The 14,936-nt window shown below is 34.4% G+C and overlaps 1 protein-coding gene across 3 annotated transcripts in view; it reads left to right on the top strand.

Moving 5' to 3' along the window:
* The window catches only part of LOC143251188 (uncharacterized), a 30,373-nt gene that overhangs the window by 13,702 nt on the left and 1,735 nt on the right, over positions 1–14,936 (top strand). For all 3 annotated transcript variants that reach the window (XM_076502603.1, XM_076502602.1, XM_076502604.1), the window contains exons 3-4: positions 8,119–8,218; positions 11,753–11,813. In XM_076502603.1, coding sequence (XP_076358718.1) covers positions 8,119–8,218; positions 11,753–11,813 — 161 coding nt within the window. The remainder of the gene's footprint in view (positions 1–8,118; positions 8,219–11,752; positions 11,814–14,936) is intronic.

The following is a 14,936-nucleotide window of genomic DNA, read 5'->3' as shown; positions in this document are numbered from 1 at the left end:
CGTCTCTCATAGTACTGTCCCTTCCTATTCTTCATTTTCCCATAGGCTTCAGTAACCATCAGTGGCTATCCTGGTAGGAGCTTGTAGAACGTTGGCCCTGTTTGCAGTTAATTGTTGGGTTCTGAAAGTGTTATCAGAGGGCCTGGTCCTTCATTTTTCTTCTTGTCCTTCTGAGTTTACTGTGTTCTTAATGTCTCCTCCTACAATGATCCTGTTTCTTGCCAATATCTGTCTGAGGTTGCATTGGAGCTGTTGGCAAAAGGCAATACAAAATGGGTTTTTCAGTTTTTCTTTGGAGTTTTATTCCCATCTGTTTGTAGTTCCCAAGAAGACAGGATTAGGTATAGATCTTTCTCATCTTAACTGGTTTATCAACCTACATCATTTTATAATGGAGTCTTTCCTCACTTTCAGGTAGGTTTTTACTCCAGGTCTTTGGAAGACATTGTGGATGCTTAACTTCACATTCCCATTACCTCTGTATCCATACTTAACTTTAGTTTGTTAACTGAGGTGAGGTTTTCAAATTCTGTACTTTTCCTTTTGGCCTAGCTTCAACATCTTACATTTTTTGTCACGTAGTTAAAGCTTTTGCAAGTAAAATTCATGCCTTGGAACTAATTTCATCATTATATGAATTACTGGCTATTTTTATCTTCGTCCCAATAATCTTCTTATGACCACACACCTCTCTTTTGGGAGACAGAATGTTTAGGTTGGATTGTCAAACTGGAGAAGTCAGATCCCATACCCACTCACTCTCTCACTCATTTTGGTGCTTTCTTTAACTTGCATCTCAGCAGGGCCCAGTCTTTTCCCTTTTATTTGAAAGATAGAAAGCATCTAATTTCCAAGGTTTTATCTTATCTTACTTTCACTTTATCTGAGGTTCTCTCTCTCTCTCTTTCTTTTTTGGTACTTGGTCTTCCATGGAAGTCTTTATCTCTTTCAGTCATGCATCATCTGCATTGGAATTTGCAAGTGAGGTTCCTTTGTCTTACATTATTGATCTCTTCCTCCTTCCCTTCTTAATGACTTCACATAATGACTTGACAAACCCAATACCATGGAGATAGTTTCTCCCTCTCATCTGTCCTTGATTTGTCGTTAACAAGTTGAGAATATATCTTGACTCTCAAGAGATTTTGGGTCAATGGTCTCAAGATGAATAGGCTCTTCATGTCAACCTTTTAGAATTTCTGGTAGTATGTCAAGCATTGAAGCATTTTTGTATGCTCGTTTGGGATGATCTTGTGATGATTCATATCAACAGCTACAGCTGGCAGTACTTGGTCTCACTCTTGCTGCTTCCTCACTTTATATCTCTTCTGGGGTCATTCTTTACAAGTATGACTTGTAGCATGTCATTCCAGGTGCTATGAATTTGATTGTGATCATTTTTTGAGACTTAACAAAAGTTTGTCTATATAATGGTCTCTCAGTCTTAGAATGTTTCAATGGCTGTGCTTTTATCTGGGCACTCCTTTTATAGATGAATTTGTCATTCATTTCAATATCAGATTTCTTCTTTTCTTGTCTCTAGTTTCTAATTCATCAGCTCTAGCTGTAGATTCATTTCATCAAGACTGATTCATTTCATCAAGACTGATTCCATCTCTTTCTTTGCTGTAGATTCATCAGGACTGGTTCCACCTCTTTCTTTGCTGTAGATTCATCAGGACTGGTTCCATCTGTTTCTTTGCTGTAGATTCATCAGGACTGGTTCCACCTCTTTCTTTGCTATAGATCTGGTAGGACTGGTTCCATCTCTTTTTTATGCTTGCCCTCCTATTTGTCTTTGATTTCAAGTTCTTTCTCTCACTGGGAGTACTGATATTTCTTTATTGGATGACCTAACTGTGGTTTCCTCTTATGAACCTCCTCTGATCCTCTCTTCCTGTACCTCTACCATAGATCCTATGCCTTCAAACTTCCTCCTCTCTCCCACATCCAGAAATCTTCCATTCAACTTCATGAGTGGGATTTGTTTGATCCCTTGTGAGATATTCTACATGTGTAGATTTCCTTCTTTTTCTTTCCATTCTATTAAAGAAAGTAGCATGTTTTTGTTTTTGGTTTTTAAACTATTTCCTTTTCCCATCCTGTCCCATTTAGCTTTATTTTTTATATGACTCTTTGACCATTGGCCATCTCTGATCACAGGACAGCACTATCCAAAACTTTTAAATTTGTCTTCTATCACTAAGTCTTTTCTTTTCCTATCCCAACTATGATCTTCCACTCTTTTCAACATCTTCTTCCATCCATACCTTCTATCCTGCCAGATTGGAACTTAAGCAGCATTATGTTTTCAGACTGTCTCTTCCACTTTGTACTGTCTTTCTCTTAAAACCTACTTCTTACTGCTTTTTATTTGCAGTCACTGTCAATCTCATGTCTGTGATATTGATTTTTTCCATATCCTGTTCCATCACTCATGTATCCTCCTTTATCCTGATTGTACTTTTATTAACTGATTTTTGCAGTTCATGTGGTGGTCAATGCATCCAGTTCTATTTTCTCTTCTTTCCATTTCTCACCTGTATTGTTACTTGGATCATAATTGCCTTCTTTGTGCTGTATGTGCAGATCAATGTTATTTGGTATACAGTGCTCCTTTTTACGGTTTCTGCTCTTGGGTCATTCCATATCAAATCATCCAGATTTTGGAAGATTTTCCAGGTAACCCCCTCAGAATGCCTTGAAAAAATTCACATGTGCTCATCTACCCATATAATAAATAATTGCCAAAGATTAGATCAATATCTCTAATAGTTTCTGATTTACAGCCATGTAAAATGTAATTAATTTTTTTGTATTTTTAGTTAATTCATTTTTGGACAACTTTGGCTGCTTAAAGCTGCAAGAGTAATGGTGGTAGAAGGCTGAAATTTGCTACACTGACTGAATTAATCTCACAGAATTCAAAAATGGTCTCAAACCAAGTTTATATCTCTTATGATTTGCATAGTGAGGCTGTAAAATCACCTGAAAACCCAAAATTGTAAAAAACATTGGTTTATGTAATAAGCCATAGCTCTGAGACTTAATATGATACAAAGCTGTATTTCGTTTTCTAATTTCTTATAACATGTCAGTTGATAAATCAGCAATTGTTGTAATTAAAAGTCTATTAGATCTCTTGTAAAAAAATGTAGCTGCATGCTTAACAGCATCAAATAAACATTGCTTTGTTCAAACAGCTTGATTAAATTTCTGAAATTCCAGTTTGATTATGTTGAGATCACTTTGACTTAGAACATAGTGGCGAGCACTACTGCCTTGCATGGTAGGTGCACTTATCAGACAAAGAATATGTTTGAAAGGAATCCAGCTTTCATCTTTACATGACCTTGCAGGCCATAAGAACAGTTCGTTTCTTGATTTCTTCATAAATGACACCAACACATCAGAATGTTCATGTGATCTATCTTTTATGTTTCCCACATACCATTCATGATCGTATATGCATGCCACATATTTCTCTGACTGATAATTGTCATTGCTATCATTAGACTCTATTTGAGCTGCTGTAGCATCACTTTCACTGCTACTACCAACAGTTACAACTGTGTACACATCTGATAGTTTTCTCATATAGAATGTGTTAGTAGAATAAAGCTATGATGTGACCTAATACCTGCCACAGTTTTGCATTTTTCAAAGCACTCAAGTAGATCAAACTTTACACAATTCTGCAGGACTGATTCCTGTTTGACAAGAAAGAACTGAATGTCCTGAATGTGGTCCTTTGCTCAATGGTACATAGCAGAGACACTTAAAATTTGATAATTTATTATTTTTCACAACCTTGATTTTTTGAAGATCATGTTTAGAGATGTAAGAATATATGGCAAAGGCTGATTAGAATATTTCAATAGGATTCATCAATTATTTCACAATTGTATGGATATATTTGCACACAGTAACACACCTGAACTGAAGCTTGTTTTTTAAGTAAACAACGTATGGTCACAGGATACTTTAAAATATTATAACTCAAAAAGTAGGTTGAACACCATCCTGATTTTTATTGTAGATCATATTCAGAGATGTAAGAATATATGGTACAAATCTGAAAAGGCTGAATAACTGGTGACATGGTCAAACTGTGGCCTGAAGTAGAGCTATTTTTAGCTGAATCATATAAAGTTGCATGCAACTAATTTTTTTTTAAAAGAGACCTAATAGACTTTTAATAAAAACAATTGCTGATTTATCAACTGATATGTTATAAGAAATTATAAAACGAAATGCAGCTTTGTATCATATTAAGTCTTAGAGCTATGGCTTATTACATAAACCAATGTTTTTTACGATTTTGGGTTTTCAGGTGATTTTACAGCCTCACTATGCAATTCTTAAGAGAGATGAACTTGGTTTGAGACCATTTTCAAATTGTGTGAGATTAATTCAGTCAGTGTAGCAAATTTCAGCCTTCTACCACCATTACTCTTGCAGCTTTAAGCAGCCAAAGTTGCCCAAAAATGAATTAACTAAAAATACAAAAAAACTAATTACATTTTACAGGGTTGTAAATCAGAAACTATTAGAGATATTGATCTAATCTTTGGCAATTTTTCATTATATGGGTAGATGAGCACATGTGAATTTTTTTAAGGCATTCTGTATGGGTCACCTGCAGTCCCCTTGATGATTTGACATGGAATGACCCTCTTGTCTCTGTATTCTTTGGAACTTGTTCTCTGCCTTTGAGCTTTCTCCCATACTCTTTGAGATTGCTTCATCATCCAGTCTGTATCTCACACTTTTTTTTATAAGGTTTTTTGTCAACCTTTCTAGATAACCTCTTGCAAACTATACACCTAACACTCTTTCTGACTGTTCACTTTTATCATTCATTGGAAGATATTGTAAAGGCTGGCATTTGGACAACACTGCATACTTTTGTTAGAGTTATCTTCACTACCTGGCTCTAATCCTTCATTGGCTGTCTCCTGTTGGCATTCTACATACTACTCATAGGCTTTGATTGTGAAACCTTTTCTCTTACTTTTAAAGAGTCCTCTTTGTCTTCTTCACAGGATCCCACGAAGTGGCTAATGTTGCCTACTGGGACATACTTAATCTAAATCTACACTATGCAAGGCCTTTCAGGTTTGTAATATTGCTTACAGAAGAGATGGGATGTTCCACAAGACTGTTAGAGGTATCTTCAGGGCACATAATTTACTAAACTAAACATGCCTACCTCCAGACCATATCTATTGTTTTTTTTAATTTTGTGCAAAGCTATTCGAGGGTTATCTGGACCAGCCATTTCTAATTTAGCAGTGTAAGACTAGAAGGAAGGCACGAGGGTTATCTGGACTAGCCATTTCTAATTTAGCAGTGTAAGACTAGAAGGAAGGCATCATTACTTACTGCCAACTCTTGGTCTACTTTTTTACCAATGATTAGTGGGATTAGTGGGGTGTTCATTATAACACCCCCAAGGCTGAAAGGGAGAGCATGTTTGGTGTGGCGGGGGTTCAAACCCACAACCCTTGGATTATGAGTTGAGTGCCTTAACCACTTGGCCATGCCGGGTCTCCCTACTCATTGATTAATAAAAGTAAAACAGTATTGGAAAGCTGGTTATCCTTTCAGTACTGGCTGAAGGAACCAGATTTGGCCTGCTTTTAAAAATAAGATTTTTATGGTCATCAGTTGTCTTTTGCTCTCCAGCCAGATATATTCCATTAAGTGGACATTAGATCCCATTATTTTTAGAGATCCTTAGTATTGGTGGGGCTTTTCAATGGGGATTCCTTTGCTATGGGCATCAACACCAAATTGCCTCTATTTTGGTAACCTGTACCTCATCCATTGGCTTTGGCAGTCGATGTCTTCAGCTTGGATTGGTCACACAAGTATTTTAATGTGTACTCATTCATCCTATTACTTAACTGGATGATTTCTTTTGTCCACTTCACTCCTCATCTAGTCTACCTGATTGATCCCTATTGGCCAGCTCAATCTGTGTACTACACCCCAACAATCACATTTTGCTTCTTCATACCTGGCCTTTGTCTGGTCCTTGGTGAGATGATTTGGTTTAATGCATCGAGTCACTTCCTTGTTAGCTTACATGTGCAAGTTGGTCTGCTACCAGGAAATTTCTTGATGACAAGCTTAGCATGGCTTTTGTGACACAAATTTCTCACCTGGCTCTTCAGTCTTGGGTCTTACTTTCCAGACATCGGACGGCTTTCATCCAATAGTTTTCATTTCTGATAACATAAGTTTTTTACCTCCCCTTTGTTCCTTTCAAATGTATCTCCTTCTTTGACACCTTACCCTTTTGGATTGGGTCATTAATATTGGTCCAACATTCACTTGATTTACCTCTGTTTGAACCACTTGTGCTCCATGTTTCCTTCTTTAGCCTGTGAATATAAAAAGTCAAATGTGTTTGCCATTGAAATTTCATGTATGCTTTATCATCCTACCTGTCTTCTCCTTTGTCTGGATCACTCTTTTCTTCTGAAAACCTCAGCAGCTCAGGTTGGCTGTTACTCCTTTTTCCTAATTTCCTTCCTTCTATTTATCATCTTTACCTTTGACCAGATCTGTATAGGCTTCTGTGTCTGATTAGTGCTCTTTGTTCTTTTATTGATACCTCTTGATCCACTGGCATTCCTCCTCCTGTCATGTAATCTTTCACTTTATACTCTTATCACTTGGGTTTGCCTTGTGGTTTATTTACCTATTCTTTCCTACCTTCATTTTTCTGGTTTTTGTTCAAGTTGGCCTTCTATGAAATCTGACATTTCACTCTTTCCCTTGTTTCTTGTCTTCATCTGCAATCTGGCATATGGACCATTTCCAGTATGTTCATTTTCCACCATCTTCATCATATTATGGTTTCTTCTTTGTTGAGGTCTTTGTCTACCACCTATGGTTCTGATTCAGATCTGGGTGAAAATCACCCTGGTAAGGTTTTATTCACATTTTCGTTTTTTAAGGGGTCTTTATTTACTTTTTATCACGGGGATCCTGCTCTGAGGCAAGTGGTGCCTGACAAGGTATTCTGCACTGTATAGACTTACATTTTATCTTTCATGGCTTCTCAGTGGTTTCACTGTTTAAATGGTGTATTTCACAAAATCACTTGTAGGTGAAGAACCTTGTGATATTTACTTCATAAATTAACCCATTCCAGACCATACCCTGGACTTTATAGGTAAAGCATAAGGGGATAGCTGGCCATCCCTGCCTGCCTTGATTGAATAAATTGGTGTAGTCTACTTTTCAAAATGAGGTTTTGTGGTCACCCAGTACACTATTTCAGGCAATAATGTTCCTCCTGACTCTTCTGAGACCTTACTTCTTACAAGTTCCAAGTTGCTGGGGTGGTGGTGTTCAGTGGGTGTAGCTGACCTAATATCATCTGATATGTGATAATCAGTATAACAGAGTGAGTACATTCAAGGGTAGACTATATGTATGAGGACAGCAAAGCATCAAAAAGTTAAATAATTAAGAAGACAGTCGAGGGAATTATTCAGAGTGCATTTTTGTTTCAACCAGAGGCTGCTTTCAATTGGGATGTTTGAATTTTAATGTAGTGTATTTAACAGCATGGGTAGTTTAGGCCTAAAACAAATCAGCAATACCCAAGTGAAGACAGGCTGTTAGAAATGTCAAAGAATAAATAAATTAATATCAGGTATGTGGGCTGGACTTTATAACTATTTTCATCAGGTAATTTAAAAGAATCTCCTAGTGAAAGAATATTGTCACAACAGTATTAAAGAGAGAGACAACATTAAATAAGGTAACTTTTTAAAATTGTTGTTTTGGTTTCATGATATATAAGGTTTATAAGAAACATTCATGTCTAAGAGCTATTGGAATGAGATAGTGCACAAATGAGCATATGTTTCTATAACATATGTTAGGCCTTTTGTATTTCATAATGCAGTGTATCATACATTGGATCATCTTTATTAAACTATTCATGTTCTTTTAAAATAAACCTATACATAGGTTTGTATTAACAGTTTAGTTTGTGAACAGTAAACAGCTTGTGAAAATATTAAGGAATATTTGTAAAATTTTGTAGTTGCAGTATTGTTGTTGTTTAAATACCTTTACTTAGTATATCATTAATAGGAAAAGACTGCACTTTTGAAAAGATGGAAAATGTAAGAGAACAACAAGAAAGATTGGCAAGATTACATTTTGACCTAAATGCTCAACAGGAAATGCAAGGGTAGGAAGATGTTTGCATAATATCACAAGTATTTATTAACTAAGTGTAATGTTGAGGGACAACAAGGTTCCTATTGATCCTTCTTTCCCATTCTCTAAATTAAACTAAAACTGTTAAGCAAAACAAAAACACTTCAATGCCAGCCCTTATCCTTTATGTAGTCGTCTAGCTTTTTCTGAAACTCGGTTAAATTTATTTTCTCCAGAACATCCAAAGGCTGACTACCCTGTTTCAAAATTGAAACTGTCTTATCTGAAGATGACTCTTACCCTGCCAAAATATTTGTCTCCTTGACCTCCTGTCTTATCATTCAGTATGAAAAAAAGATGGTGCGTCAACATTATCAATGCCCTTTACATCTTGAACACCTCAATGAGATCCCCTCTGACTCTTCAGATATCTTAACCTCTTCTTGTATGATAATTCTGCCATTCCAGATGCCACTTTAGTAATCTTCCTCTGAATTCTTTCTAGCAATTTAATGTCCATCTTAAGGTGAGGAACCCAAGACTGAACTCAGTACTTCAGAAGTGACCTAACCAGTAATCTGTTCAATTAAATTATGAGTTCTTTGGACTTATATTAAATATTTCTGTAGATACAACCTGAACTTCTATCTTTCCTGCCAATAATAACAGTACACTTCGTGGTTGGATACTGAATCCACCATTAGACCAAGATCCCTTTCTTTCATAACAATCTTAAAACTATTCCCAAATCTTCATCTATAAAGCACAAATGATCAATGTGTCTTTTAACTACTAGTAGGTCACTTAGCCAATCACAACCAAACTTTGAGGGTTGATAGTGAACACAAATGGTGGTTCAAAACTCTCTTCACCCATTACTGCTGTTATTGAGCATTTAGTATGTTTGATGTAAGTTAACATCAACTACTTTCATAGATGGTACTACATTCTGAGACCAGAAATAAAGAAACATAATTACATTTTCTATAAAACAACATATACACAGTGTGTGTCTGTGGGAGGTATACATAAATCTTATGTCTCAGAGTGTACTAGCACTCATTATGGAGAAACGGCCACCACTCTTGGAATACTACATAAACTAGGGTGAAATCTTTATTCCAACAACCATCACAAGGTGATACAAAGAACTGTTTCTTGAGTTATACCCACTTCCAACTTTGACCAGTGGCCTTTCAACTTCAACCAGTAATGCACTTCTGTGGCCAGTGACTGTCAATTAATTAATCATGTGAAACAGGAGGACAGTAGGAGCTGGTTGTTGAAAGTAGCTAACACAAAGCATTCATTCCTAGAAAGTCACTCTGACCATTACATAATTTATACCATGTTTTATGTGTGTGTTTATAGTGAGTTCTTTAAGCCTTTACTAAACATTTGGTGAGGTAATAATGACAAGTGCAATGATATGTTATAAATACATTGTGTTATTCAGTGTAGCATAAATCCACATATTTTTATAATCCAGGTAAAGGATGAATACTTCAGCTTGTTATACTCATAATTCAAATTATAATAACCCATATGCAATATCTTCCATTTGTTATAATTAAAACCCATCTACCAGTTATTTGTCCAATTTACTAAATGATCTAAACCCTTTAGTAAATAAGCAAGAACCTCTTCAAAGCTAGTAACATCCAAGACCTGGAAGTCATCAACAAAGTTAAGTTACTTATTGACCATTCCTCCATCTATGTCACTGATGTAAATTAAATGGTACAAAGGTCCTAAGACTGAACCACTTGTGACATTAATCCAGTTTGACTAAACTCCATTTGTAAAAGCCATCTATTTTCTTCCATCCAGCCACACTTCTATCCAGTGAGCTAACTTATTCCAATGCTTGAACAAAAATGTTCCTGCATTTATATTTTGATACGATATTACAAATTAAAGTTATGGGGATCCATGTCCATAGTAGTAACAAACAACACATTTGTTTGAAATGTCGTTATTCATAAAATAAAAATGTCTTCTGTAGTTTTCTTAGTGAAAAGTTGTAGTTAAAGCAATAAAAAACATAGGATAGCTATGTGAAATTTGTTATTTACTCAATTTTGTTGATACAATAAATAATGCTTATTCGAGTAAAGAATAAACATAGTTTTATGTGAAATATCTAATACTTACTTAGCTTTGTTAGTAAGTAATGCTGTTGCTTGTAAAGAATAAACATAGTTTTATGTGAAATATCTAATACTTACTTAACTTTGTTAGTAAGTAATGCTGTTGCTTGTAAAGAATAAACATAGTTTTATATGAAATATCTAATACTTACTTAGCTTTGTTAGTAAGTAATGCTGTTGCTTGTAAAGAATAAACATAGTTTTATGTGAAATATCTAATACTTACTTAGCTTTGTTAGTAAGTAATGCTGTTGCTTGTAAAGAATAAACATAGTTTTATGTGAAATATCTAATAAACATAGTTTTATATGAAATATCTAATACTTACTTAACTTAATGCTGTTGCTTGTACTTAACTAATTGTTAGTAAGTAATGCTGTTGCTTGTAAAGAATAAACATAGTTTTATGTGAAATATCTAATACTTACTTAACTTTGTTAGTAAGTAATGCTGTTGCTTGTAAAGAATAAACATAGTTTTATGTGAAATATCTAATACTTACTTAGCTTTGTTAGTAAGTAATGCTGTTGCTTGTAAAGAATAAACATAGTTTTATGTGAAATATCTAATACTTACTTAACTTTGTTAGTAAGTAATGCTGTTGCTTGTAAAGAATAAACATAGTTTTATGTGAAATATCTAATACTTAGCTTTGTTAGTAAGTAATGCTGTTGCTTGTAAAGAATAAACATAGTTTTATGTGAAATATCTAATACTTAGCTTTGTTAGTAAGTAATGCTGTTGCTTGTAATGAATAAACATATTTATACTTATAAAATATGTGTTATTTATTTTGTTTTGATAATAAATAATGTTTATTAAAGTAAGAAGAAACAATAATTAGGTAAATATGTAATATTTCAATCAATGAGTAATGTGCAGTGAATAATATTTAAATTAAAAATAAAATAACAGCAACTTTTATATTAGGCAAGTTTTGATTTTAATAATTATAATATATCAACGTACAGTATCAACTCATTATGACTTTATATTAGTGGTCTAAACGTTGTAATTACTGAAATCAGAATTTGCCTACTGTAAAAGTTACTGTTACTGTGTTCTTAACTTCTTTATTCAGTTCAGTAGGTTTTTACTGTTAATAAATATTACTTAGTTTTATTAATAGGTGAAGTTTGTTCAAGTAATAAACATTGAGTACATGTAAAAAGAGTAAATGTACTTGTTAGTTTGTATTGTTTTTTTAAAACAATGTTTTGTGTTAACTTTTCTTTTTATTTTCATCTAAAAACGTAAATATTTATATTAGCTTCCTATCTTTTATTTTGGTACCGTGAAGTCACTTTTGACAACTTGATGTAGTAGAAATGATTACTGTTGAGAACCGGTTCACTTTATTACAGTTTGATTAAAATAAAAGTTTTTCATTAAGTGTTTTTTTATCAAATATTTAGACCAAAATCTGATGAAGGAAGAAGAATGGCAAAAGAGAATTTGGATAAATTAACAAATAATGTAAGTATGTTTCATAGGTTAAATATATACAGTAACAAATAATGTGTGTTTTATATGCTAAATATATACAGTAACAAATAATGTAAGCGTGTTTTATGTGCTAAATATATACAGTAACAAATAATGTAAGCGTGTTTTATGTGCTAAATATATACAGTTACAAATAATGTAAGCATGTTTTATATGCTAAATATATACAGTAACAAATAATGTAAGCGTGTTTTATAGGTTAAATATATACAGTAACAAATAATGTATGTTTTATAGGTTAAATATATACAGTAACAAATAATGTAAGTATGTTTTATAGGTTAAATATATACAGTAACAAATAATGTAAGTATGTTTTATAGGTTAAATATATACAGTTTTATGGTAGTTAAATAAAATTTGTAGTTTGTTTTCACAATGTATATTTTCAGTATTAAGCTGATAAAAAAAATGTTTCATCCTTTTTTCAGGTGATATTTTTATCTAAGCAACAATAGTGAGAAGTATCTAGCCAATAATAGTGGGGATTATTTAGGCAACAATAGTGAGGACTGTCTAGACAACAATAGTGAGGAATATCTAGACAACAATAGCAAAGACTATGTAGGGAACAGTAGTGTAAAGCATCTAGACAACAATAGTAAGAAGCATCTAGACAATGATAGTGAGCACTATCTAGGCAATAATAGTGGGATTATTTAGGCAACAATAGCAAGAAGCATCTAGGCAATGACAGTGAGGACGATCTAGGCAATAACAGTGGGGATTATTTAGGCAACAATAGCAAGAAGCATCTAGGCAATAGTGAGAAGTATCTAGGCAATAATAGTGAGAAGCATCTAGGCAACAATAGTAAGAAGCATCTAGGCAACGACAGTGAGGACGATCTAGGCAATAGTGAGAAGTATCTAGGCAATAATAGTGGGGATTATTTAGGTAACAATAGTAAAGACTATCTAGGGAACAATAGTGAGGACTGTCTAGGCAACAATAGTGAGAGGCCTCTAGGCAGTGGTAGTAAAAATTGTCTAGACAACAGTAGAGAGATCTGACTAGGCAACAATAGTAAGAAGCATATAGCCAATGATAGTGAGAAGCATCTAGGCAATAATAGAGAGGACTGTCTAGGCAATAGTGAGAAGTATCTAGGCAATAATAGTGGGGATTATTTAGGCAACGATAGTAAAGACTATCTAGGGAACAATAGTGAGAGGCATCTAGGCAGCAGTAGTGAAAAGTGTCTAGGCAACAGTAGAGAGATCTGACTAGGCAACAGCATTGAGAGCTGACTAGGCAAGAGTAGGACCCCATGCCCTTAATGCTAGTCATTTTCTTATATTCTTTGACTACCGAGTTACTACAACTAGCTAAATTAAAGTTGACGAGCTGAATGCAAGCAACTTAATTTACATGTAATATACTATTGTTATTTCACATTTTTTACTAGTTTATTGAATCTGAATGAGTGATATCACTTGTCTGAAAATGGAGCTTTTATATAAGTACAATCAAAAGTACCTGTCCCTACTGACAGTAAAAGTTTAAGTTAGTCTATCAGTAACAGTAAAAGTGTAAGTTTGTCTTACAAAAGTGCCTGTCCATACTGACAGTAAAGGTTTTAAGTTAGTCTGACAAAAGTACCTGCCCCTAGTAACAGGGCCCAGTGTGGCCAGGTGGTTAACACTCCTACGAAAAGTGGGGCCTAATAGGCCCCAGAGCAACTTGAAAGGTTATTAATATTAGGCTAATAAATTTGTATTTAAATGAAATTTCCGTTTCATTTGATTTCATTTCATTAAATAGGAGTGTTAAGACACTCAACTTGTAATCTGAGGGTCACGGGTTCGAATCCTCATCACACCATACATGCTTGCCCTTTCAACAATGGGGGTATTATAGTCTGATGGTCAATCCGTTGTTTGTTGGTAAAAGAGTAGCCCAAGAGTTTGCAGTGAGTGGTGATGACAAGCTGCCTTTCCTCTAATCTTACACTACTAAATTAGGGATGGCCAGTGCAGATAGTCCTCGAGTAGCTTTGTGTGAAATTCAAAACAAACCAAACCCTAATGACAGTGAAAGTTTAAGTTAGTCTGTCAAAGTTACCTGTCCCTAGTGATGGGAAAAGTTTAATCTATCAATTTAAATTATTTCATAGACTGTAACAATATTGTGTTGAACTATTGGTTTCACTCAGAGTTCTGAGTTACTTATACTGCCCACTGTGAAAAATAATTGTTGAGTATTTTGCTCATGCTAAGACCTACTCAACAATAAAATATAGTAAATATACATTTTTTATTCCTTAACTGTAGAATATCTTGCATGCAGAATAAAACTTGATATCAGTATTATTCATGTCCATTATTTCAAAGTGAATGTCAAGTTTTCCCATGTGTACAGCTGTTGTAAACAAGAGACAGATGAACATTTGGACATGCTACAGTTCACAACATGTAAGAGATTACATGAAAATGTTATTTATGTAGTTTAGTCACCTGAAGTATCCATACAAAATTTTGTTTTTCATTTTGTTGGTTTTAACACACAGTTTATGAGCTAGAGATACGTTTAGTGGGTTGATTCACAACCAAAGCTTTCCAGTATTTGTTTTTTAAACTCTAAATAGAAATTTTACCTTCTTGCAACATCTGGTCACTGGACTGCCCACCAAATTCATACTAGTTTCTGGGCTATGAGGGAGTAGAACTTTCACTACCACCCAAGTATGCATGCGACACGTAACTGTAGCCACGCATGTTCAATTTGAGATCTGGTCTTTCTGCTCTTTGAAAGTGTTTTCTTCATGATTTTGCAAGTTCTGTTGATACAGATGCCTGAGGAGAAAGCTCAGTGAAACATGTTTGCTATTTAAGATTGGTAGAGTCCATCCTGAACTGGTAAAACACTGTTAAGAAGTGAGTTCTTTTGGCTACATAGTATAATTATGTAAAGTTAACATTTAGTCTCATTAACTTGTAGTCTGTGTGTTAAAACTTGAGGATTGGAGTGGGGTTTGAAGTTTTGCAGAATTTTCACTGGGCATAGGTTCAAAAAAGTGTGATGTTGGGAGTGAAAGGTGTGAATTCTGGAAAAGCTTTCAGTTTGTTAGAAAATACTAAAAAATATTCAGCT

The sequence above is a fragment of the Tachypleus tridentatus genome, chromosome 5, assembly GCF_004210375.1.
Source record: "Tachypleus tridentatus isolate NWPU-2018 chromosome 5, ASM421037v1, whole genome shotgun sequence".
NCBI lineage: Eukaryota > Metazoa > Arthropoda > Merostomata > Xiphosura > Limulidae > Tachypleus > Tachypleus tridentatus.
The sequence above is the reverse complement of the archived record's forward strand: the minus strand, read 5'-3'. Positions and strand labels throughout refer to the sequence as shown.